A 24,451-nucleotide genomic window follows, 5' to 3' on the forward strand; every position below is an offset into this window, starting at 1 on the left:
CATGTTTCAGCTGAGCTAAGCCGAACCAAGCTGCAACATTAACTGCCTGAAGTCTGATTTATGTAAAAACACATGTAAACCAGGATGCTTCTCATCTTTCATGCTTCTTAATGTGCACATAAGGACTCTTTAAAGGCCATTTGTTGAGGCTCGTATAATAATAATAGAACGTTTTTACAGGTAAACTCTTCTGCACTAACTATTACTTACAGTACAAATGTGTAAACAGATGTACCTCCATCAGACCTGTAATCATTGGTCAAAACAGCGTATTGTTGTTATTGCTTGTCGTTGGTATTAAAGTCTGCTAAAAGAAAACATAACCTGATGTGAACTGGTGTTGCTGAAGCAACGGTTTATGTAACAATGGCCCTTTTGTGCCCTCTGGTTATTTGTGAGAGCTTGATAAGTGCTGTTTAGGGAGCCACATGAGGGGAATAAAGCAGCCTGGCTCTTGGCTGTGCCTGCTTGCTGAATCTCTCCAGGAGGGAGGGAGTGGAGCTACAGGGAAGTATGTCCAGCAGGGACAAGTTGCCCAATTTGTCCTGGAACCAGCAGACGGCGAGCAGATCTGCTGGAAGGGGGTGAATAACGCACGAGAAGAGGGGAAGGACGAGGAAGAAGAGTGATAAAAAAGAAAGAGAGTGTCACACAGCTGTGTTAGAGTTTGCGTCGTCCATAGATGGAATTTGGGGTAAATCCAGTCCTTTGTGTCCTTCCCGCGTCACTGCCCTCATTAAGATGGCTCTGCTGCTTTGCTGGGTTTACTTGTTGACTATTTTCCTCTGTAGTTGACATTTGTGGAAGGAAGGCTTGGTAACGATGTACTGATGGAGCGCGCCTCTCTAACAACTGCACACAACAACCGCGGAAAGCCTAATGTTTTCTTTTGCAACAGAAGGGATGATTATATTTTTATGTTCGACCAGCTGCCTGTCTACATTCTCGTGTGTGTGTGTGTGTGTGCAATCTCGTTTAATTACTCGTGTCAAAGTCATACAATGTCAGAGTTCAAATCCTCTGGCCGATACACTTGTTTGATCACTCGGCTGTTTAACACAAAGCAGATCTGCGACTTGCGGTTCCAGGAGCAGGGCTCATTTCACCGTATTTACTCCCATCCCTCCTCATTCGATAAACGAGAGCGAGTGCACTCAAATGAGCCGATGTGGATTCACAGGGTATTAGTGAGCAATCAATGGGCAGTAATCGGAGCCACTTCTCCATCGGCGTTGTGGTCTGAAAGTGTGGACGGGTGTTAGCCGCTGTGAGAGCCCAGACGCCTCTGCTTCTACATCATCCTGCTGTCAATACCATCAGTAGGAAGTGAGAGTTAAACATTGTAAAGGATGTTTGTGTGTGAAAGATACACACACTCACTAGAGCTGTGATATATCATCACATAATAATTCATCTTATGTGTGAATTGGCTGAGGAGGAAGTGCAGCGTTAGCAGTGCAAAGTCGGTCTGCAGAGGCCTGCAGGGGTCATGCGAGGTCAAGAAGACTTTGTGTTACATTGAATAACGCCGTGTTTTTCTTTCCGTCTGTCTCTCTAAGGTTGCCAATCAAGTCGTGCAGGCGCTTCTCACCCAGAAGGTTTGTTTCTTATTTACATGGAAACTGTTTTGCTCCATATCTCGTGATGCATTTTTAACAGCGTTGCCTTCACCGAATAAGATGAATTACGTACTCAAGTCGAGCATTGTCTTGACGCTCCCTGTGTTGCTTCTCCCTCAGGATCTGAGAGAGGAATGTCTGAAGCTGCGAACTCGAGTTTTTGACCTCGAGCAGCAGAATCGGGCGCTCGGCATTCTTTTCCAGCAGCGCATCAAGCCCGCTTCAGACCTGCTTCTCCAGGTATGCTGCCCACTCAACATACAGCACAACATATTGACACAATTCTCAACACTACTATCATCTCTTGAATATGCATAGAGATATGTATGCTGCTGTAAACCTGCTCGCTCACTCTCGGTCTCTTCTGCAATCACCCGCTGATCTGGGTCTTCTCCAGTAAACAAGCCCAGAGTGCTTATTCCCATGCATTTGAAGTTGTTTTTCATTTGGGTTACTGTAATAAACTTCTCTGGGGTCTCAGCTGGAGACCGAGGCTGCAAAGAAGACTGCACATACTTTGGTTTAGAAAACAAAAAGCCTTCAATCAATCTTTTTTATCTCATCAGAAGCATTCCTTTGGTCTGTTTTCCTGTTTTGAAGCTCAGATCTCTTGTAGTTGTTGTGGCGTGTTTATCATGCAGGTTCAATCTGAGTTGCATATCTGCAGTTGTTCTTATTTCTCTGGTTTCACTAAGGATCCCTTGTGTACCGGGACGTACATTAAACTTCCCCAACATCATTTAAGATGGCTTCTTCAAAAGCAAATGAACATTTTAAAATGCCTCCCAAAAGTGAAATCCCAGCCCCAAATCAGAATAAAAGATGCAGGTTTATAACCCCAATGCAGTTCTGACTCTAAGAAATGTTTGCAGCACGAGGACTATAATCTGCAACATGAAGGGACAACTTCACATCCTCGGAAAAAAAACCCATCTAGTCTCTCGTCTGTAAGCGTCACACAACAACCACTGTATTTATATTCTCCGCAAACCCCACATTCTTTTATTTGGAGTGGCTGAAAATTGCCTCAGTTCATCTTTTTGTCGCTTGAAAACACCAATTTAGTGAGAAATGTCTGTGTGTAAAAGTGTAATTATGAGACACACGGACCACTTTAGGCTTTACTCATCTGTTGTCAACATTGGTATAGCACCGCAGGGCAATAAGGTCAGTTTGGAAAGTAGGGTTTCGCATAATTGTGCAAATTGTGTTCGCTGCCAAAAGAGAAGAGAGGGGAGAAAAGAGCTGTCAGTCCGTCTCGACAAGAGAAGAGAGAAAGAGGAGAAGGGGGAAAGAGAGGAGGCAGACGAGGGTAGATAACAAGGGAAGGACGGGAGGGTGGAAACGGAGAGAGAGATGAGATAGCAGAGAGCCGAGGCGGAAGTGAAAAACTAAAGGCAAAATAGGAAGGGGCAGAAACGCTATATATATTGAGAGAAAAATAGGACAGAGAAATAATATGGCTCTAGGTGTGTTGTAAAGCTCTCTATCAGTTCCAGCTATTCCAGCACCATTATTGGACAGGCAGGAACATTGTGGAGTGAAACTGCAATATAAAAGGCTTGAGGAGGGATATTGATGATATCACTGTGGGGACCAAGAGGTGCAATCTAGCTGGAGACGAGAATTAAGGCCGAGACTCTGTGTAATGTCTTTTCCCCTTTTCTTTTTTTCCTGCCATGCGCTTCGGCTGAAAACACGCAGCTGAGATGATGTATCGGTTGATTCGGCGTCGCAGTTTGTGCGTCCACATTTTGACAACGGTGACGCTGCAGCGTTTAACATGCACACTAGGTCTTTTTCCTGCCTGTTTCATTACCTAATTATGACATTTTCTCCATCAACTGGTGGTTCAGTGTAAGAATGAATCATAATGTGATGTGTGTGTCCAGTATGAGCTCTGCAGTAATGTGTGGGAGAGCTGTTGAAAGCATCTATATTTGTCACAGGGACTGCAACTTCTGACTGTATGTAATATATAGAAACGTGGTTAGAACATGTGATCTTTGGACAGAGCAAGGCTAGCTGTTTCCAGCTTATGCTAAGCTAAGCTAACTGACTGCTTGGCTTCTGCTTTCCCCCAAATGATTCTGTTGAAATGTGCAAATTCTTAGCAGTTGAGGAGCCAATACAGCCTAAAATAAATCTATAGTAGCATTATTATAGTGCTTCTAAAGCCAAACCTGCACCGTCGTGTACGTACAGTCTCACTTTCTACACCAACCAAACATTTCTCATGCAAATATGAAAATAACAAGGATGAGTTTTCCTTTCTTGTCTCTCCTGCAGGCTCAAGCAGAGGGAGACGTAATCACCCATATGAGTGTACTGTTTCCCATCTCGCTCTGGACCTTTTGCTTATCAGTAATTAAACGTTCTCCAGTTCCCTGAGGGGATCTTAAGTTTCCCTGATAGAGAACCACAGTGCTTTTAATGGGAGCTTCATCAGTTGTGCATCTTCGGCTGAATTGGTTTGATGCCAAACGTGCCACGCATTCATTTCAGAAACATCTGACATTTGACGTTTCAAATGAAAAATTCTTCAAACAAGCCGCTGTTTGCAAACCAAGGGGAAATGACGGGTGTGCAGTCCCATCCACTTATGCTGCTTATCAAATATGACAGGCAAGTGGCAACTGAGTCGCCCATTACTGGGAGAAATACTGTGTTTTCTGAGGTACCGCACGAACACCATGACCTCATTATGTGGTGCCTAAAAGCTAAAAGTTTCTGTGCAAGAAAAGTTTGAAATCACGTAATGAATGCCACGTTTCAAGCTGTAAATTAACTTGAAGGGTGGAGCTTTAAATATTTCTCAACAGAACACCATTTATTTCACCTTTTAGTCTCGTCATATTAACCTTTGTCTCATATCCGGGTGTAGTTTATCAGGCGGCCTGTTGCTGGAGCTTTCGGAGAATCCTTTGGGATGAGTCAGACTTAAAGATCGGGTCACGCAGGTGAGCGTCGTGTGTGTGTGTACGAATTTATGTGCGCGTTATGTCGACCGGCCGTTGTGCGTATGCGTGTTGCAGTCTCGTTCAATCGTTGACTTTTTGACAGCGGGTGCCATAACTGATGGATTTGTTTGGAAGCTGCAATTAAGGGCTGATATTATCTTGAAATGTGACCACTGTCAAGCCAAAAACAACCAAGATCAAAAGCAGGACGCCTCTTGCCTTTTCTTCAATATGATCACATACAACTTCTCCATCGCTTTCCAGACTACTGGATGTTACCAATAGTTAATAAAAGGCCAACTTTGCATTTTATATATCAGTCTTGCATGCATTAATTTATGACTTTGATCTCGGCCTTGAACCTCAGAAAGTGTACAAACAGCCTTGTCATCTACCGTTTCCTTGGATGATCTCCCCTCTCCCCCCCCCCCCCCGCGACCCTGTGACACTATTGACTGAATCCTTGAAGAGGATGCTGAGGAGGTGAAATCGAGCACCCTACGATAAGATCAGAGTCTCCCATGACACCTCCGCCACTCCCATGCCCGTGTGGACAGCAGGGAGGCCAGGCGAAGCGGCATCAGAGCTGCACACATTTCAATTTCATGAATTTCAAGCTGGAATGAGAGGCCATCTGGCACTTTGAGTCCAAACTAGTAAGAATAAATTGGCACTGATACAGCTTAAAGCAATGTTTGATTTGGAAAGAATAATGCTTAAGAAGCTTCACAGTTAAAAACATTAACAGCCCAATCATGATCTGAGAAAGGCAAAACTGATGCCTTGGAAATAAATCAAACAAGTTTTATGGATCCTAAAAATAGTAAGGCATACTTATCTGTGTGTGGAGAAAGCACTGGAAGCAGGAATTGATCTGTTTCCATGGCACCATTACCACCTAGTCACTGAGTTTTTTTCACATGTTCGCACGAATACAAAAAGAAGCTCTTTTAGTTTTGGGTGTTTTGGGAAAAACGTGGGATAGTTGTGTTTAGGCCGCAGGCGAAGTGATGCAGGTTGTTTGGTCTTCAAAGACAAACAAAACATTTAAGTTTTGGCATCATTAGGAGCTGTCTTTTTTCTCCACCAAAATGTTCAGAGGACGTCTCTAACGGCAAAGAAAAAGTCAATACAAACTGGCAGCAGAGAGTATTATGGAACGCAATAAAATTTAAGATGAGTTTACCCGTTTTTATTTAGAAATGTTCATGGCATTGATAGAACATTTGAGCAGTTGGTTTTCAAGGCTCAGTCTCCATTTGCTGAAGGTGACTTATACTTTTATAACGTGCGATTCTTTTTTCTGTCCACAGCACGAGAAATGCATTTAATTTTAATGGAAGAAACAAAGATTGGAATATAATATATATGTATTATATATATATATATATATATATATATTTATATATATATTCTAATAAAATATATATTATATAATATATTATATAATAATATATATATTCTATTATAATATATATATATATATTCTTATATATATATAATATATGTAAAATGTATTATATATATTATATATAATATATATATATATATATATATATATATATATATATATATATATATATATATATATATATATATATATATATAATATATATATATATTACATATAATATCCCTGATTAGTTTTACCCTTGGCAGGAAATGCAGCATATGATCAAGTGTTTTGTTCCTGCATATTTCCAGTTTAAGTTTATTTGAGCACAGGGAACCAAGTCTAATTAAGTTCTGAGATTAATACGTGGAAATGTATTTGGTTTTGTATCCTTCCCTCTTAAGCGCAAGAGTTAAATTACAGAAGAGACTGCAGACTAGCATATGAATTAAAAAAAATCAAAGGAATCCCTTACTCCCTGATGCAATTATATCGTATTCACATTATTTTTTTCCCGGCCGATGACATTAATGACTTTGAGCGAGGGGTATGAATCAGGGCTCTGCATGGTGCTAGTGGAGGGAATCTGATGGGCTGGCATAAAGTTGCTCGTCCTCAAAATGCTATACGGCTTTTAGAGATGTTAGAAAACAATTAAAAACAATTATTATATTTCATACATTTTTTATATTGTATATCTTGAGAGATTTACTATCAGGGATCACAGAGCATTAAAATATTTCAGTTATTATAGCCTATGAATGAACAGCATATTGGTGAGGTGCTATAAGAAGACTTTTGGATTGTGCTATATAATGTACAAACTATTGTTGAACTGGAAAGGGAAACGAAATACCCCCACCATTTTGCTGCTGTGCCATTTTAATTTCTTGAAATCTCTGCAGTCAAAACTCACCCTGGTGTGTCCTTTCTTTTGCCTTTCAGAAACTCCACTCACGAATCATGGATCTATCTGCAGCAGATTTGCTTCTGGAGCCAGAGAGAAGCAAGGCCTTCTTGCTTTCCAGGAATACCGACTCCCCCTTTAGTGTAAGCTTAATGGGAAACATGCAGGAGGCAATGTATTTTTTGTTCAGCCATATGAATAGTCCAGGTAACCACAACCCCCTCAAGAAATCATTACAAGATATTAAAATACAGACCTAACTATCTGAAGGCGTGACCCCTCCTCTGCTCTCAACAGGAAGAGCTGGCCGTATCATTTGACACTAAGAGGAATAAATCCTTGTCATATTACCAGAAAACCATCGATTGAGACTCACCGTCAGTAAAATTGACTCCATAGGACACTGTGGTACATTAGTCATCTTATGTATTATGCATTAAGGCCTGAGAATGAGTTTGCTCCCTCTTTTTTACCCTTTTACTCCTCTGAGAATGCCACTTGATAAACTCTAATGTGTGCTTTGAGAGCGGAAGAGGAGGGGAAAAGTGAAATAATAATGGCAGAGATGTGAATTGTAATACATCTTATCTATCTAAATGTGAAAAAGTATCACATCTCCTTACAAAGGTTATGTTACTTGATGCGCACAAGTGACACTTATATGAGATCAGTGAAATATCTTGTTTCTAATCTTGCATACAAGAATAAAATTATATATTTGGGTTTCAAAAGTGCATTGCTGTAGCATTTTAGGAAACTTAACAAGAGTATTTGATTGGTTCGTCAAGTCTTTGTTAAGTAACACCAAGATAGCAATTAGATATGCAACACTACCCGACGATGTACACATCAAATACTCTCACTTTTAGAGTACGAACAGTGTAAATGATGCAATACATGTTATTATACACTGTAATGTCATGTCTCTTTTCTCTGTTTCTTAGGAGGTTCAGTTGAATGGAAAGGCAGGTCTCCCTTTGGCCAAGTGTCTGAGCCAGCTGAGTCTGACAGCGCCAGCGCCTGTATACCCACGTAGCAGCTGTAGCAGTAGTGAGTTGTCCCTGTCAAGTGCATGCAGTGAATTCTCCAGCGGCTCCTACACCTGGAATGATGGACGATCCTGTGGGAAAATGGTAAACCCTCTTTCTCTATAACAGACGCAGTAGCTATAGTAGTACAATAACTCACTTTTCTGTTGAGACCTTATTTATCCCGCATCGTACTGTAAGAGTGTGCTGATTATGACTCCAAATGGAGGTTAAGATAATAAATTAAAAAAACAATGTTTTCTCATATTTTGACCCACGTTTTCTTTTTCCCATGTAGTCATCTCTGACCTGGGAGAAGAGACGGAGTTTGGGTTCGTCAGCGCCGAGTAATATCTGCGCACCCCCGGAGGAGCCCACAAGACGCAAGGAAAGCAACATACTAGAGGGACTGAAAAAGCTCCAGAGGAGGAAACACAGGAGCTCCTCTGTTTCATCCAAGGTCTCCAAGTCAGGGGACAAAGACTGCATGAACTCCAATGAGGGCATCTACTCCCTGGGTATCAAGAGTGGAAGTAAAGGGGTGTCCAAGCCTACCCATATGGGCAGAACTTTAGTTGTTGGGGACAAGAAGTTTTCTTTTGATTCTGATGATGCAGATGATGAATTGGCACATTCCAGTCGAGGAGATAATATCCCCACCAAGGACAACTGGTTTTACTGTAAGAGGCTCTCCCGCAGCATTTCAGACAGTTTATGTAGCTGGGAGGGGATACAGGACAGTAGAGGTGGAGGTGACGGTAGCTTGGTGGCTTCAAAACTCCTTTCTGGCTGTGATTCAAAAGAACGTCCTGAGAAACTCATGAGTTTCATTAACAGTTTTCTCCCTGAGGGAGGGCGGGCATCAGCTTTTACGAAACCATCCTTTATGCACTTCAAGCCCTCTAACCCAGAGGCTCCTAATCACCTCTCTGATGTGGATGATCCAGAGGAACACAACTCTGAGTCGAGTGACAGCCGAATGTCCTTTAGCCAGCCACCCGAGCAAGCAGAGAGGGACTCCAAGAGGGAGTCAAGAGATGCTTCCAAGCTGCTTGCACAACAGTGCTTGCGAAGAGAGCAGGGACGCACCCAGTCTGCAGATGGGAGGCCCAGGCCTTTCAGCCTAATTAAGGAGCCCAAAGGGGCTATGTGTTCTCAGTCTGAAGAGAGCATATTGGCTATATTTGATGCAGAAGGAGAGCCTATTGAACTTTGTGCTCAGAAGCTCACAGCAGGTCCTGGGCCTCGAAATAGCATTCAAAGTAGCAAGGAAGTTTCGGATTACACAGAACTAGTGCCCGAAGAGAGACCAACAAGGCAAAAATCAACAAATGCAAGAAACTACACTGTTCTTGAATCTCCAGAGAAGCCATCTGAATTTCAAATAAGGTCTTGCAAAACAAGCAAACAGGGAGGGCAGTGCAGAGAGGCTGCCAATGCAGATGACTCCTCAAAGGAAACTAATCAAACCACCAAGCAGCCAACCTAATAAAGGCCATTCTATGCCTCACATGAACGATTATGCTGCTCCCAAGTCCAGTGGTTCAAAGATACCTGGTCGTAACAAACCTTCAGGATCCCCACTGAGATTGTTTAAGGGCACTTCCACTGAACCAAGTAACAGTGGAAACTCAGGTCCCTCAGGTCAGGAGAAATCCCCCACCTCTCCTGCAGTTAAAATGTCCAGGTTCATCAAGACACAAGGAACCTGCTCACAGAGCCCAAAGGCAGTAAACTCCAAGGTCTCCAGCAGGGCCGAATGGAGTAAGGGCTCCTCCTCCAGTTCCCCACACCTCTCGAGGAGGCACCTGGAGTATGCTGACAATGGTGAACAGCCAACCAGAGACAAACACTGTGAAACCAGCAAAAATAAACTCAGGTCCCCTTCTCCTCCCCCTCCCCCGGGCCGCACCACCTCCTTACTGATCAGACCAAATTACGAAGGCTCGCCTCAAGCACATAAAACATGGGTGGCTCAAACATCCACACCAACCACTGTGAGGGGCCCTCCCCCAAGTTACCACACCTCACTTCTACCAAATATGCAAACTACGCTACCCATCAAGGATAAAGACTGTTTAGACTTGGATGCAGGCTACGGGACTGCCCTTGCACCTCAGAAACTGGTTGAGAAAACCAGTCAGCACCTTCAAAAGTCCTCCGCCATGACTCAGACACCCACAAAAGGCACTTCCAAGAGGATGACCACGAAAGACTACCTCCCTTCTGCAAACTCAGGGTGTGCTCCAGAAACTGAAAATGCACCTAAAAGCTCAAAGAATGTCCCTCCTCCATACAGTGCCCTCAGAGGGTCCTCACTTCAGAACGCTTTTGCAAGTAAAAGAGGATCAACCCATGAAAATATCCATCAGACAGTGCAGAAAACTTCTATTAGTTTACCAATATCGCTTCAGGACACCCCTCAAGGTAAAACAGAACCCCAAAATGGTAACGCTGTCGTCAGCCCACCCAGTGCAGTCATGCTTTTCCCAAACACAGCAGATAAAGCCTCAAAGACTCGCATCCCCATGGGGTTTAAAGCATTTTTAAAATCTCCCCCGAACCATAAAAATAGTCCCTCTATACCAGGCAAGCAAGAGAAAGATCATATCAACTCAGTCTCCAATGAGACTGTTACTTCAAATGCTTCTACCCAGTGTGATAGCTTGCAGCCAGTACAGTACAGTAAGGATTCACTTCCCAAGATGTCTGTTACAGAGGGGAAAGGTGAGGTCCAGTGTAGATTATTGGAAGAAGATGTGCATGCTGTGTTACCAGAGGAAGGGGAGGTTTGCGATAAAGAAAAAAGGAGTAGTCAACTTTTCTCTAGATCCATATCTGTTTCTACCAAACCTCATCTAAAGCCGGCCTTGGGAATGAATGGGGCCAAAGCCCGTAGCCAGAGTTTCAGCACCAACTACATAGAGAAACCCAACATCAATGTTCTAGATGGACCAGGAAAAATCAGAACTCAGATCATTACCAACTCAGGTGAAAGGGGAAACTCTTTGTCAAGGCAGAGTTCCTTGGAGGTACCAAATGTTGGGTTGGCAGAGAGCCCTGTCCATTCCCCCAGGACTAGGCTTAGCCACTATGGAGGCATGACAGGGTCAAATAGTCACAACGTCCTCCCTGAGAGAACTTCTAAATCAGGCTCCAAAGGTGGCGGCTCACAGGGCACAGTGAAGGGGGAGGCAATCACTTCACCTTCTCAAAAAGAGGCACGTAGCTTACCCATCAGTGATAGGATTGGTTTAAACAACATCCGTAAGCCAGCAAAAGTTGTCTCTCATCCAGAGTTTCAGCCTCCCTCCTCTTGTGTCCATAGTTCAGAAAACCCAGAGCAAGAAACCAGAGACATAGACTTTATCAGGGAAGTCAAAACCCAGACAGACTCTTCAGACACGGAGGAGAAAAAGATCAGCCCAACAGCCTGCACTATTGAAGAGAAAGTCATGATGGGAATTGAAGAGAATTTACAGAAATGTCAAGAACAGGAGAAGGTCGCTGCCAGCGAGACCAAACAAAAAACAGGCCCCTCTCTGGCAAACTGGTTTGGTCTCCGTAAGAGCAAACTTCCCGCTCTGAGTGGTAAGAAAGCCGACTCCCCCAAGGGAAAAGAGGAGAAGAAAGAGTCGAAGATCGGATCAGTGCTTGGAGGCAAACAGATGAAGTCAGACAAGAAGAAGGAGAGGAAGAAAAATGATAACCAGCAGAGAGACAGTCAGGAGGGGGAGAATCAGTCTGAGATGAACAACAAGCTGAGCTCCATCATGGACCACTGCAACAATCAGATGGGTCAGATTGCCAGTCAGATCCAGTGCACGACAGCGTTTATCGGCAAAGACCAGTTTGTGAAAGAGCTTCTTGGCAGGTGGGTGAAACAACATCTTTGTCATCAAGAAAATCAAGAATTACACTTAATTGATCGGATGCTATGCTGATTACTTCCCGTCTCTGAGTGTTCTCAGAGTTGTCAAGTGAATCGACACTTTAAAACAAATTGGTTGTTCCATTAAATTAAACATGAGCCATCGCTGCATTAAACCTGTGTGTTCAGAGAAACTGATAAATAAACAGCACAAACAGCAGCTGTCTGTTTGAGTTATGACTCCACTCCAGTGAGCATAAGCAGTCCCCGGAGCAGCATCCAGACACGTAGTCAGCACACTCAAGGTAAAGCATCGAGGAAAGCTCCACATTACATACTCATCCTTTCATTGATTTGCCACTTCAAATCACAGATGACTGATTTGTATCCAGAACAACTGCAATCACTTGAAAGGTTCTTCATAGAGGTTGTTAAACATTTGTTGGCATTTCTCTGCATCATTGCAGCAAAAGAGCAGGTCAATGCAATTTATCAGCAGGCTCACTTTCTACCTGGTGAGTTGATGGAGGAGGAGCTTGGCACGCAGACATAAAAACGGATCAAATCTTATTTCCTCGCAGGACTAGTGTGAAGGGCAACTGTGAGGCTGCGTCGCCGCCTGGGATCTCCACACCCAAGAAATACAACGAAATGAAGGGAGATATGGAGATCTGTCCAGATTCTGCTGTAAGTGAGCACACATGCCGCCATAATAGAAATGACTTTATTACATATGTGTGTTTGTGTCTAGCTCGGCTCGTTTGTCTTTATGCTTTGACATGCTGTTGGCAGGCTTTCACACTTGTACAGAAGATGTATATGTTCACAAACATATCCACAGCAGCACCGCCTCTTCAGCATTATACCCCCGGAAGGCTCTGTATTGATTCACATTGTACTTTGACTCAGCCCACAATTCATCGCCTCTTTTTTCAGTATCCACCCAGGAATGATGTTATTGTTTCCATAAGACTGAAGGTTTTTAAACTACATCTCACACAGAGACAGCCGTCAGACCGTGCATGTAATACAAACTCAAATTAGGCTTCTCTCAGCGGCTTGATTCTTTAAATTATATCTGTGCACTTTGTAAGCAAAAGGCCAGAATTATGACCTTGTGGATTTATTTATTCCGTATTAGCTGTTAATGAAAACATGATGGAGAGTCTGAGTGCTTGACAGGGCTTAAAGAAAAGCAAGACAGCAATAAAAAAAACTAAAAAAAGGAAGTATAAGGAAAGCTGAATGGAGGAAGAGAATCACACAAAGAGAGTCTCACTGCATAATGTAGGAAATTTAATCCAGATGATGTGGAACTTTGATAACATGGAGGAGTGCCTTATCGCAGGCACTCAATTTGACAAAGGGGCCATTTAATACCATCCTCCAAGCTTTCTCCCTATCTTCTCCCCACAGAAATACAACAAAAGAGGGACACTTTATGACCTACAAGCTCCTTCTCTTGCGCCACCCCAAAACCACTTTTTTTAAATAACCCAATTAATGAAAGGCAGGAAAGTATGACAATTGCTTTACTTCTTTTTGAACAAAAACTTTAAACATATTTCACAATGCCAGAAGCTCAAACGTTATAAAGTACATAAATCTGCAGGAACCATAGCTGATCCTTACTCACTTTTCTTCTGCAGATTGCCTCAAAGGAAGATTTATAAATGGATATATGTTATATAATGTAACATGTCTCTAAAATACACTTATATACTCTATATTATGGTAGATTTGAGATTTGCTTTTTGAAGTTTGTGTCACCAACATGCACTGTTTGTTCATTTTCTAGACCCTCTTAATGACTCAGAAGATCAACCTGAGGGCTGAAAATGAGGAAGGACGTATCCCAGAAACAGCTTGTCAAGACCACATGATAGGTAAGCTTATGGATGACTGTTGGTCCTAAAGGGACATTTCACCAAAACACACAAAGCCTTCATGACTGTTGTTGGGGTAATAATGCTTTATTGTAATTTACTTCATACAGAAACTAACCAAAGTAGTGTTCAAATCTTGACAAACTTGCACTTCAAAAGTCATGTTGTCTGTTTTAAGCCACTGAGTTTCATATTTGCGAGTGTTTACCTGACAGAGTGAAGTTTTTTCAAGTAGCTTACGAAAAGCTGTCACTAACCTTCACCAATCAACCAGTGCGACGGAGCATTAACACACTTTACAGTTGTGATTTCCTGATGTGATTGACAACTCAATTCCTTTGCCAACTAATTCCCCTCACTGCCAGACTTGCCAGTACTGTGGGGAAAACGCAGCAGCTGCAAAATAAAAAAACATGTTGACATTCTACTCAGGTGATTGATGTGCAATCGGGTGATATTTTACAAGCCTGAGCAGCGAAGGAAGTGAAACAATTTGTGAGATGGGATGATAATTATTATTATTGCAGTGGTACAAACTCGCATTCAAATATGTAATTTGGCGTGGAGAGAGAGAGAGGTGGGGGGGGGGGGGGGGAGGCTAACCGCTAGTTTACTGGAGTGCGGTGTGTTTGTCACTCAGGATATTTGAGCAATTGTCTCACCATAAGCAGAATGATTTTAGATGATCTGAACTAACAAACTATTTAAAAAAATATGCAATTCTCAGCTTTGAAGTTGTACTTAAATTGTCCAAGAACGTGACATTTGTTTTCAAATTAAATGAAGGTTAAAAAATAGGTAACCTATCAAAACATGTCCATAAATAGTTTTGGCTCGAGAATGCGTAAGCGACGCTTAATTGTTTCTGTATTGTGATTAACACACTGCCTTTTTAAATATTCTGCTAGCTAAGCACTTCCAGACACGATGAACTAAATATTTCATAAAGGTTTCGTCTGTGGCGGCTCATTCCTCTTCAGCGCCGCTGTATCTCTAAAGTGCAGCATTCGCAGGCCTCACGCCAGACTAACACATCAATCATACAAATAGTTTACATCCAGACAGTTTGTGATGCAAACAGCTCGAGCTAAATCCAAGTTATGAATGTGGACTTTGAAGTTCACTGGTCAGTCATTGTGTATTAGCAGAGCCTCCAGGCAGTATATTTTCTTGTAAAGGAACAATAAATAACATTTTGACTTGCCAATAGCACAGAATGACCCTAATATTTCTGCAAGGGTTTGATGGCATGGTTGATCAATACCAATAAATAAGCACTTATTTCACTGGGCTCCGAGGCTTCTGGCTTTCAAACTTTCTAGCATTTACTACTTGTTTTTGGAAACACACAGGGCTACAAGCAACCATGAGATGATAGAAAGTGTTGTTCTTAAACCAAAAAAAGACATTGTTGCGGCAGATGTTGCTGCTGGACCGAGGTCACCCTAGTTAGTTCATTAGTGTCCATTGTCATTGCATTGTCATGTGATTGCTGACACAGAAATATCTCCTCGATAAGGTTATGGTCGTTAGAGATGACACCTCCTTGATGCATAAAGCTCATTTCACAATGTGGAGGTATCAACAAACCAGCTTTCTCCCCTCAGACCCTGGAGGTTGTATACAGAAGTGATGGGAAGCTCATAAAAAAATATATTATGTCCAGTTGTTGTTGCCTCTGAGGAGAATTACTGTGGACCTTGTTGGCTATCGGGGGGGAGTTTGAATTGTTAGGCTTGGCATGCAATTATGCAGCTGTGTAATCTTTGGCTTCCTCCACCTTTCTCTTTCACACACACACACACAAATAAGCATGTGTTTTCTCTGCTTGTATGTCAACTGCATCATGAACTTCGGATCAGGATCTTTATGTTTTCGCAGCAAGTGACTCACAGCAGATACAAGTAACAGTCCATCTGTCCAATGAACATGGTGCATGTTTACATCCGAGCACCGAAGAGTCATTTTCACAGGTTTTCCACGCACAGTATGGTGTTGAATGTCAAAAACAGGTCAGATAAAAACCAAAAGTACACGTAAACAAGAACATGGCGGCTCAAAGTTTGTATTTATTTTCTGAAACCTACATAACTTTAAATTCCCTCATCTGTGAATGTATTGACAATGCTTTGACAGAGAGAGGAGAATGCTTTTGTTACTTTAGTGCATTACGGCACCAAGAGACATAAGAGGAAATGGATCAATAGTTTAAGCTTCAGACCCAAATGTAAATGTGTAAAATCCTTCCTCGCAAACTCTTTTGAAAGCCAACTGTAATGCCCAACAGTATTCGGACAGAACTTTCAATCAGAGAAGGAAAAGCTCATGAGTCCGACTGTTTATGCTCCAGCATCTCATCGAGACAAAGCTGAGAAGCAGAGCCTGTAAATATCGAGCCGGTTTGCTTGCTACAGGTTTTTGTTGTTTTTTTTCACTTTTACTAAACTCTATCTCAGCAAAAAGTTGCAAACCACAAATAATTAGCCAATGCAACTGTTGGCCATTATCGTTCACAGTTACAAGGACCTGGGCTGAGCTGAATAGCCATCCATCTGTTCCAGCCTGAGTCAAGGCTCTGCAAACTGTGGCTTCCAAACGGCGACCATCTGTTGCTACTAGCTGTCATTTCTCCCGATTACAACCCAGCATGCTCTCTGATCAATGTGAGGAACGTGTCCTCGGGCTGTAGCTCAATTGCGTGTTTTGCTCTGAATTGCTGGCATTCAATAACGTCTGATTGGAACATTCAGATACGGTGCATCCGGACAACAAACTGCAGTTATAATAATGGCAATCAAATATTATTATATCAAATAAAAATGCTCTCTTTTCTCCTTTTTCCTACCGGCCACGTGTAACTGAACCCGCTACAGACGCCATCTTTACTCACAACCCTTTCCGTTGCATGTGAATCCAAGCCCTCCTTTCTTCTCCTTTGTTGTTGTTCCTGTGCTTCTCCCAGACGTCACACTCCTCTCCCTGTCACTTTAGACTCCGGCTGTCAGATGAGAACCCTGGACAGCGGGATCGGCACCTTCCCTCTCCCTGATTCCGTCACCCGGGCCAGTGGTCGCCACATCCCCAAATCTGAATCCAGCCCCGATAGGGTGACCGCTGCCTCCTCTGACCTCGATCGGCAGCCTCCCTCTTCTCACCCAAACCCCTTCACAACCTGATGTGAAAGTGCCTTCCCTCTCAAAAACCCGCCTGCATGCCCCTAGCAGCATAGGTCACTCCCTGTCCGACCCCAGTGTGACCTGCAGCAACAACACACAAGACACCCAGAGCCGCCTGCCCAAATTAGCAACTTCAGGTAAGTCAAAAACCTCTTTGAAACCTGTAAACTTAGTGTTTAGTTCTAGGTTACTTTACTTGAAGATCAATGCTTTTCCCAATCAAGCAGAGGAAAATAAACTGAAATGCACATCTGTAAAAGCAACCAAAGCATTATCATGCTAGATGGCAAAGTGCCAAGCCTTGAAAGCCTTAGACAGCTTGTTTTACCTTTCAGAAGGTAAGTGAAATATTGAATGTCACTGTACTTTATGTTGACACATTTTTCCTCAAGGGCGCCAGACAAGCAGACAAGAGGAAGTTGTTCGCTTTACTAGACTTTAAATAAAATGTGTTTGTTGTGCTTATTTGGAAGCGAATGCTGCAACAGCTGAGACGTGTCCTTATCGAAACCCATACACTTCCTTGCTCTGAGGAAAACTAACAGATGCAATCAGATAAGCATATCAACAGAGCCATAGATCATAAAGCACCTTCTGCCTCTTTGTTCGGCGTGATGCACAACAGAAAAGTTTGTGGGTAGGATGCAATCAGATGGCTGATTAAAGCTCCAACAACACACAGGGATGAGCCATCACACTCGGGGTTTTATGCTTACAGGACATTGGCCTGCATCTATTTCAGCTCAGTGCTGCGGTGGCATTTGAGTCACAACTGTGGGCGCAAACAGAGAGCGACTCCTGTTGAGTCCTTCCCTATGGTACAAGTTGATTAAAAGAGCCTGAATTTATTCTGTGCAACTTTATCGTAGGCTTTACCCCTCTTTGCTTTCTATTATCTTTAGAATCACAAAGCTGATGGAGACATTGGCCAAAAGCGGGCTGTTATTGTAATGCGGCTGAATGTTAAAAGAGACAATTAAATTGGCGTCCGTCCAAGACAGCAGTAGGGAGAGTGATAATAAGGTGGCGCTTTGTCATTCGGAGGCCGGCAGCTGAAAGCTGTTATATCTGGGCTGCCAGGAGTCATGGCGTGGAACAATCGCAGGATGGACACCATTAATGTTTGATGGCTTGGATATTGTGCAGCTCCATTCATATGTGCAGAAAAATGGATGCGTAGGCATTTGGATGGGTTTTGCTTGAATGGATGTTCTCATCCTGTCTGCTGAAGACTGTCACTTTGAAAGAATTCAAATGATTCCCACTGTCTGTGTGCATTACTTTAGGTTGTCGCATGGTGAATGCAAAGCAGAACAGTTGTGTTTTTCTAATTTACTGTACCTTCCACGATTCATTTCTGTTTTGTCTATTTTAACTTATAGATGCAATCAGGACAAGGAGGTTCAGTCTTTGTGCTCCCCTCAGCAACATCTCCACAGAGGACAAAGAGAAGAAAACAGAGAGGAAGATGAAAGCCCAGGACCATGATATGCCCGCTGTAAGTCATTTACATTACAATATGCACAAATCTGTGTGAAAGTACTCAAAATGTACATATTTACAGGTCTTGAACAGTTAAAAGAAATCAAGAAAAAACACTTTCCAAAACAGCTATTTGCCAACAAGTGACTGGAGATAAGACATTTCCCAAAGCTGTATTTAATAAATGTTTTGTTGTTCACATTCTTAATTCTCTTCACAACATAACACTGCTTGTCTGAGTCTTTGACAATGCCTCATGTCTGTGTTTTTTAAAGGAAAGAGCCCTTCAAGTGTGCACATACTCGGGGAGCAGCAGCGACACCGAGACTGAACCCGAGGGAACCGGAAGCTCTCCACAGAGGACCCTGATCCTCAGATCTAAGAAGAGTCACTCAGGTCCGGTTGAAAATTGAAGTCGCCAAATGATTTCTGAAGTTTATTAGTGAATATCACATTTTATTGAGATCATTTTCCTTATTTCTTTTGTTATAACAAATTCCTCCATCCACAGTAAACCCGAATGAGGAGACCCTGAAGAGAACCAGTGTGGAGAAATCCTTGTCAATCATGGACTACTACCAACATGATGTGTATTCGCATCTGGAGAAGGACAGCAGGAGGATTTCCCAGTACAACTTGTTGCACAAGGAGCCATCCCTGGAAGGCAAAGCAGGAGACAGACTCAGTGTGAGTATTAAAACAGGTTTTACTCATAAAAGATGCTCCTGATTCCCATTATACCCCCTTATGATATCCAGGAAGCTGCAGAGGTAGTGAGAGCTTATTCAGATTGGGTTAGGGGTTAGGGTTAGGGTTAGGGTTAGGGTTAGGGGTTAGGGGTTAGGGTTAGGGTTAGGGGTTTCAATAGATTCAGATACGTATTGCTTAAGTTCTTGTTTACTGTAAGTAAGAGGGACATTTTTATGCAATACACTCAAGTGTTTGTTGTTTTACTAGTCTTACTGATTGTCTTGCCTCAAGGTGCCATGTGAAGGAGATGATGCCGTATGCCCTGTGCTGATTGTTCTAGAATAAATACATTTCCTCATTTCATTGAGCCTACGAGAGGCATTTTAAAGTGATAAAAAGCAAAGCAGCACCCAGGTGTAGAGGTAACTGTATACTGTATTAAGAGAACGTGTGAGGGGTTGAGGGAGTTAGAAAAATAGCACCTGCCCTCAATGAAAGTCTTCCGAGGATACAGACGCACACTGTCACAGAGTTTGCATAATTTTCCTTTCCTCCGGTGGTGGCATAAAAATGAAGATGAATTGTCACTATTCTGTACAGCACAGTGTGACTTAGACTTCTCAGCTGGTCAGAGCGAGTTATGTTGAATGCGATGTCATGAACAAATTCTCTAAACACCAAGGTTTTCTTTGCTACCTTTGGAATTGTTTGCAGATTTTCATAGAAAAAGCCACCAAATAGCTTTTGATCTCCTCGCCCTCTTGTGTCAGCGGGTATTTGCCTATTAGTATTTAACTCTGCTGAATGACAAATGAGGATCAGAGACCATGAAATGGCCTCCAGCCGGCACGGCACGGCTCTGTGGGAAAACCAAACTCTGCTCTCCTACACTGCTGCTGCCCCAACACCCACCCTGACACAAAAATCCATATTCTGAAAAAAAGGGATCTGACTTAATACAAGTTCAAAACACAATTGTATGCGAGAGGGGAGAGAAACAAATCTAAATGTGTTCTGCGTGTTATGTATTCTTGACCTTTGGTGTCATTCTGGAACTCAACATCAGCATCAGATATATGGCCGTAAAGTATTTACACCCATAAATTAGAATAACTTTGCAGAATTTGTAGGTGGAAGGTAGAATATGCTTACTGCTTCAGCTTTCATTAGCACCATTATATTAAAATGTTGTTCATAGGCCTGTAGCAAGGGCAGTGTGTGTGTGTAAAACTGCTTATGCTTCACCATTATGTTTCATTATCTGCAAGACAATGACACATTTGGCTGGATGTTTGGCAGCGGGGTGGTGCAGTGAGTACAAAGTAAACACCATTGTTAAAGTGTCCTTGACTCTACTTTCTGACCTTCCCAAGCGAAAAGAGAAATTCAATCGCCTATTATATTTTTTTTATGAGGCAGAGTTACTTTAACAAAGCAAAGTTGAGCTTGAGAGAGAACTTTTTGATTCCCGAGTTCTAGGGGAGAGGCAGCAAATCGAACAGGACCTTCGATGCGATGCTACAAGCCCAGCTCCATTACATGCAAGAAACAACACACAACCAACAAAGCTTTGTTTGTCTCATCCTCAAACCTGACCGTTATTTAATTGGATGCGGCAGACTTAATTTCTGGGCAGTTGGGTAGCACATAGAGCTTCGAAAGGACTGAACCAAAGCTGACAGGTCAAAAGTTCAAGTCCCAAAACAACCTGGTATCATGGCCCGTCCGAGATGAGTAGAAGGCAACACGCACACCACTTGATTTGTCTCTTTGTGGTGCCGGGAATCAATTCCCCCGAAGATTCAATTTCAAAGAGAAAGTCGATTCCCGCACACACTTACCCCCTCTGCATTCATTTATTTAAAAAGACTTTTCGGTGATAAGGACATAATCCACAATTATAAAGTGGCACAGTAAATACAGTCCATAAGTGCACGATAGTTCACAGCTGGTGTGTCCATAATCACACTTTCCACTACCGTTGTTCTCACGGGCCTGAAGCCTTGTTGGCTTCCTCTCATACCAGATAGTTAATTGCATTCACCTGCTAACCCAGGTGCAAACTGTTCTGTGAGTGGGGGCTGGAATGAAACCAGCAGCACTCAAGTATGAGCACTATTGGTACATTAAGTGCCTTCTTTCTCAAAATATCTTATAAGTGCATAGAATTCTGTTTTATTCAGAAGAAAACATTTTTTTTTTTATGTGACAAATCTTGAGGTCTTAGCAAAGTACTATCAAAACAGGAAGTGATGCATGTATATTTGTATAAAAGGAAAAAAGAAAGTGTTGATCCCACCGAACCCCACTAATGTGCACTGATGTGACCTTTCTTAGCCTGGCACGATCACAACACATTTGTAAAGAAGACAGAATTAAGAACAAATTTACTTGACTTTAGGATTCCCGTGTGTAAGAAAGCAAGACTTAGAAGACTCCGTATTCTTCCATTCTAAGCCAATGTTGACATTCATGTTTGACAATAACCTTATTCCTAAACTGTGAAGCAGCCATGATGATGGATCACTGCCGTTGAACTCATTCACCCTACATTATTCTTTTGAAAAACACAATTCATCTGCATGTCATCACCTCCTCACCCCTCTCAGCGCATGTCCGTACCTGCACGTCCGTACTTGCACGCCCGCTTTCCTTTTGTCGTGGCTCGACACCTTTTGACTTAGGAGACGTTTTCATCGGTGGCAGTTTGGGGAAGTTTGGTGGCTTGTAGCGAGCCTGTGTCAGAGCCCGGTGATTTAAGCCCCTTTAATAACCTTTCACAAACACTCAGGAGAGTGATGTAAAGCTCAGCGGCTCCCATCAGAGCCCTCACAGCCCGCGCTGGCCTCCCATTCATCATCCTGACAGCACCTGACAGCCCTGCTAACGGCGGCCCTCGCCCTCCCTCTCCTTCTATCCTCTCCTTCTCCTTCGTCTCTCTTTCTCCATTGTGTCTCTCCCCGTCTCCCTTTCAGAGTCGCCTCTCTATTTCTGTCTCTCCCGAACAACTCTCTTCGTCTGTTCGTCTCACTTTTGTTCTAAAAAAGATTTTTTTCCTGCTTACTCACTATTTTCTCTTTCATGTTTCCATCCTTTGTCTGCACGATGAGAAAGAAATTACCGCAGGAAAAGAACTTGTGCCGAGGCGTAGCGTCGGCGAAGTTTGGGAGATTCCTGGTTTTTATGTGACCCGGGTCCAAAACTAGCGTGCACAATCAGCGTGCACGGCATCTCCCCAAGCGTGGAACAGCTTGTTACCTTGAGCAATGATTACATGGCGAAGGAACGTGAACATTTCAGTTGACATAGGGCCACTGGATAACCAGAACCATATCAGTGTACGAATATGTATCAACAACAGGAATATGTGGCGAGTTGCTGTCATTAATAGCATGAGCACGATACAGGAGTCAGACGGCACAGACCCAGAAACAGAATGCTATCAACTTATTCGCACAATGCTGGTGGCGAAGGTGACACATATTCTGAGACAATACACATTGTTTTCGTCGCCATCATCTGAATTGCAAAGTAAATTCAGAATCCTCTTCGTCTACACAATGTCATGGACACAATGTGAGTTTTTCAACCAAACTTTAGATGTGTTGCCTCCAGTCGCTGTATTACTACTGTGAATCCCCCGTGTTCATGTCGGCAATCTTAATCCAGCGAGGGAATGGCGGACTCCACCGCTACCAGTAAAAATAATAACTACTAAAAGATAGGGAGGTAATGTTTTCTGAATGTAAATACAATGAATGCCAGAAGAATTGCAGACCTTAAATAGTGTCATAACTGGTTTTGATTTCATTTTAAAGCACAAACACATCTGTTCAAAAGCATCAAGGTAAAGAGAGAAAAACACACACAGCAGCCGGGGGAAAGAGAAAATATGTCTTGCTCAAGTCACAATAAAAGATCCTTTCAAAAAGCTTTTGTAGCGAGCAGCTCTACTGAATAGGAGTTTAGACATCCCATTACTGGCATGTGATGCAGAACCAATTGCTGATTTGGCCCCTTGTGTTTTCAAGTGGGAAGCTCTCGCTGAGACGTCTGCCTGCAGCCTCAGTTATGTGTGCAGCCATCATTTTGGCTGAACCCCCGCAGGTGGTACAGATACCTGCACCGGGAAGGTTCGATCCGCTGGTAATTGTGTTCCTCCCAAATCCAATCCAATCAGCGATAAGACAGCCGTTCCCTTTCTATCTTCTCGTTTCCGAGATATAGAGGATGTTAGCTGAGAGAGTCGGCACACAAAGACTGTTCTTCACTGTGACGCGGCTCCGCTGATCCACATCACGTTGTGCACTCTTTCATTTCCCAAGGCCATAAAACGACACCTCTCATGGATGATAATAATTTGACATGAACAAAAAAAGTGTTATGAGCTGCAGTGTGTAGGTGTTGAAGTCCAATTCTGTGCTTAATTTGGGCTCAACCTCCGCACCTGCACAAAGCTACTCAACATTTTATACCATGTCACCTTTGGGCACATTGTTTTTGCTTTTGATTCTGTCTTCTTTGCACATGTACTGTGATCGTGCTTGCAGAGAAAGGTCACATCAGTGCACATTAATGGGGTCTGAAGGGATTTTAGGGTGGAAGGCAACTAAATACGGCATCACAGTATGAGATGGTTAGTTTTTTGAGTTTAAAAAAATGAAACTTTAATGATTTCCTTTGACAGAAGCCACAGTAAATTAGAATTATATGCACGTATTAGACATTTTGAGAAAGAAGGCACTTATTGTACCAATAGTGCTCATACTTAAGTGCGGCTGGTTTCATTCCAGCCCCCACTCAAAGAACAGTTTGCACCTGGGTTAGCAGGTGAATGCAATTAACTATCTGGTATGAAAGGAAACCGACAAGGCTTCAGGCCCGTGAGGAAGATGACTGAGAACAACAACAACCCACACATGCCGCCTGACATACAACTGAATGCAAAAACTTCATGCTGCCTTTGTAGGGCTTGTCACAAAGCATTATGGAAAATGCAGGAAAGTTGCAGGTTAGGGAATAGGAGATCACAGCTTTTTATAAATACGGCTGTTTCATAACAATGCGAAGGTAGCTGCAGCTTATCTATGGTCAACATGCTATTGAGCATTGAGGCAGTTAAATCTAAATTATATCCAAAATGAACACAAATGAAATCAATTCATTTAATTAGAAGCTGTATGGATTGCACTGAGCTATCACATTCTTGCTTTATTTCAGTGTGGAGATGATCGCTTGGAAATTAAAATACATTAAATACAAAGACGGGAGAGTCCTCGCAGTCACGATAGATTATTGTACTGCAACAGGACTTTTGTTTAAAGAACTTGCAGACTGTATTCGTCCTGATGAATGTGTAAGACTTGCATGGACTTGGACAAATGAGGAGCTTTTTCTAAATATTGCATTTGGCCCTCGGACACATCAGCATCTCAGTCA

At 42.7% G+C, this 24,451-nt stretch overlaps 1 protein-coding gene across 1 annotated transcript in view; it reads left to right on the forward strand.

The window, feature by feature from the left end:
• The window catches only part of LOC115018501 (nck-associated protein 5-like), a 92,882-nt gene that overhangs the window by 65,244 nt on the left and 3,187 nt on the right, over nt 1-24,451 (forward strand). Inside the window, 13 exon segments of the mRNA XM_029447486.1 lie at nt 1,560-1,598; nt 1,740-1,859; nt 6,918-7,022; nt 7,824-8,012; nt 8,206-9,311; nt 9,313-11,781; nt 12,360-12,465; nt 13,577-13,664; nt 16,656-16,825; nt 16,827-16,977; nt 18,223-18,338; nt 18,598-18,718; nt 18,834-19,009. Coding sequence (XP_029303346.1) covers nt 1,560-1,598; nt 1,740-1,859; nt 6,918-7,022; nt 7,824-8,012; nt 8,206-9,311; nt 9,313-11,781; nt 12,360-12,465; nt 13,577-13,664; nt 16,656-16,825; nt 16,827-16,977; nt 18,223-18,338; nt 18,598-18,718; nt 18,834-19,009 — 4,956 coding nt within the window.

This window comes from Cottoperca gobio, chromosome 2 (genome assembly GCF_900634415.1).
Source record: "Cottoperca gobio chromosome 2, fCotGob3.1, whole genome shotgun sequence".
NCBI classification, from domain to species: domain Eukaryota; kingdom Metazoa; phylum Chordata; class Actinopteri; order Perciformes; family Bovichtidae; genus Cottoperca; species Cottoperca gobio.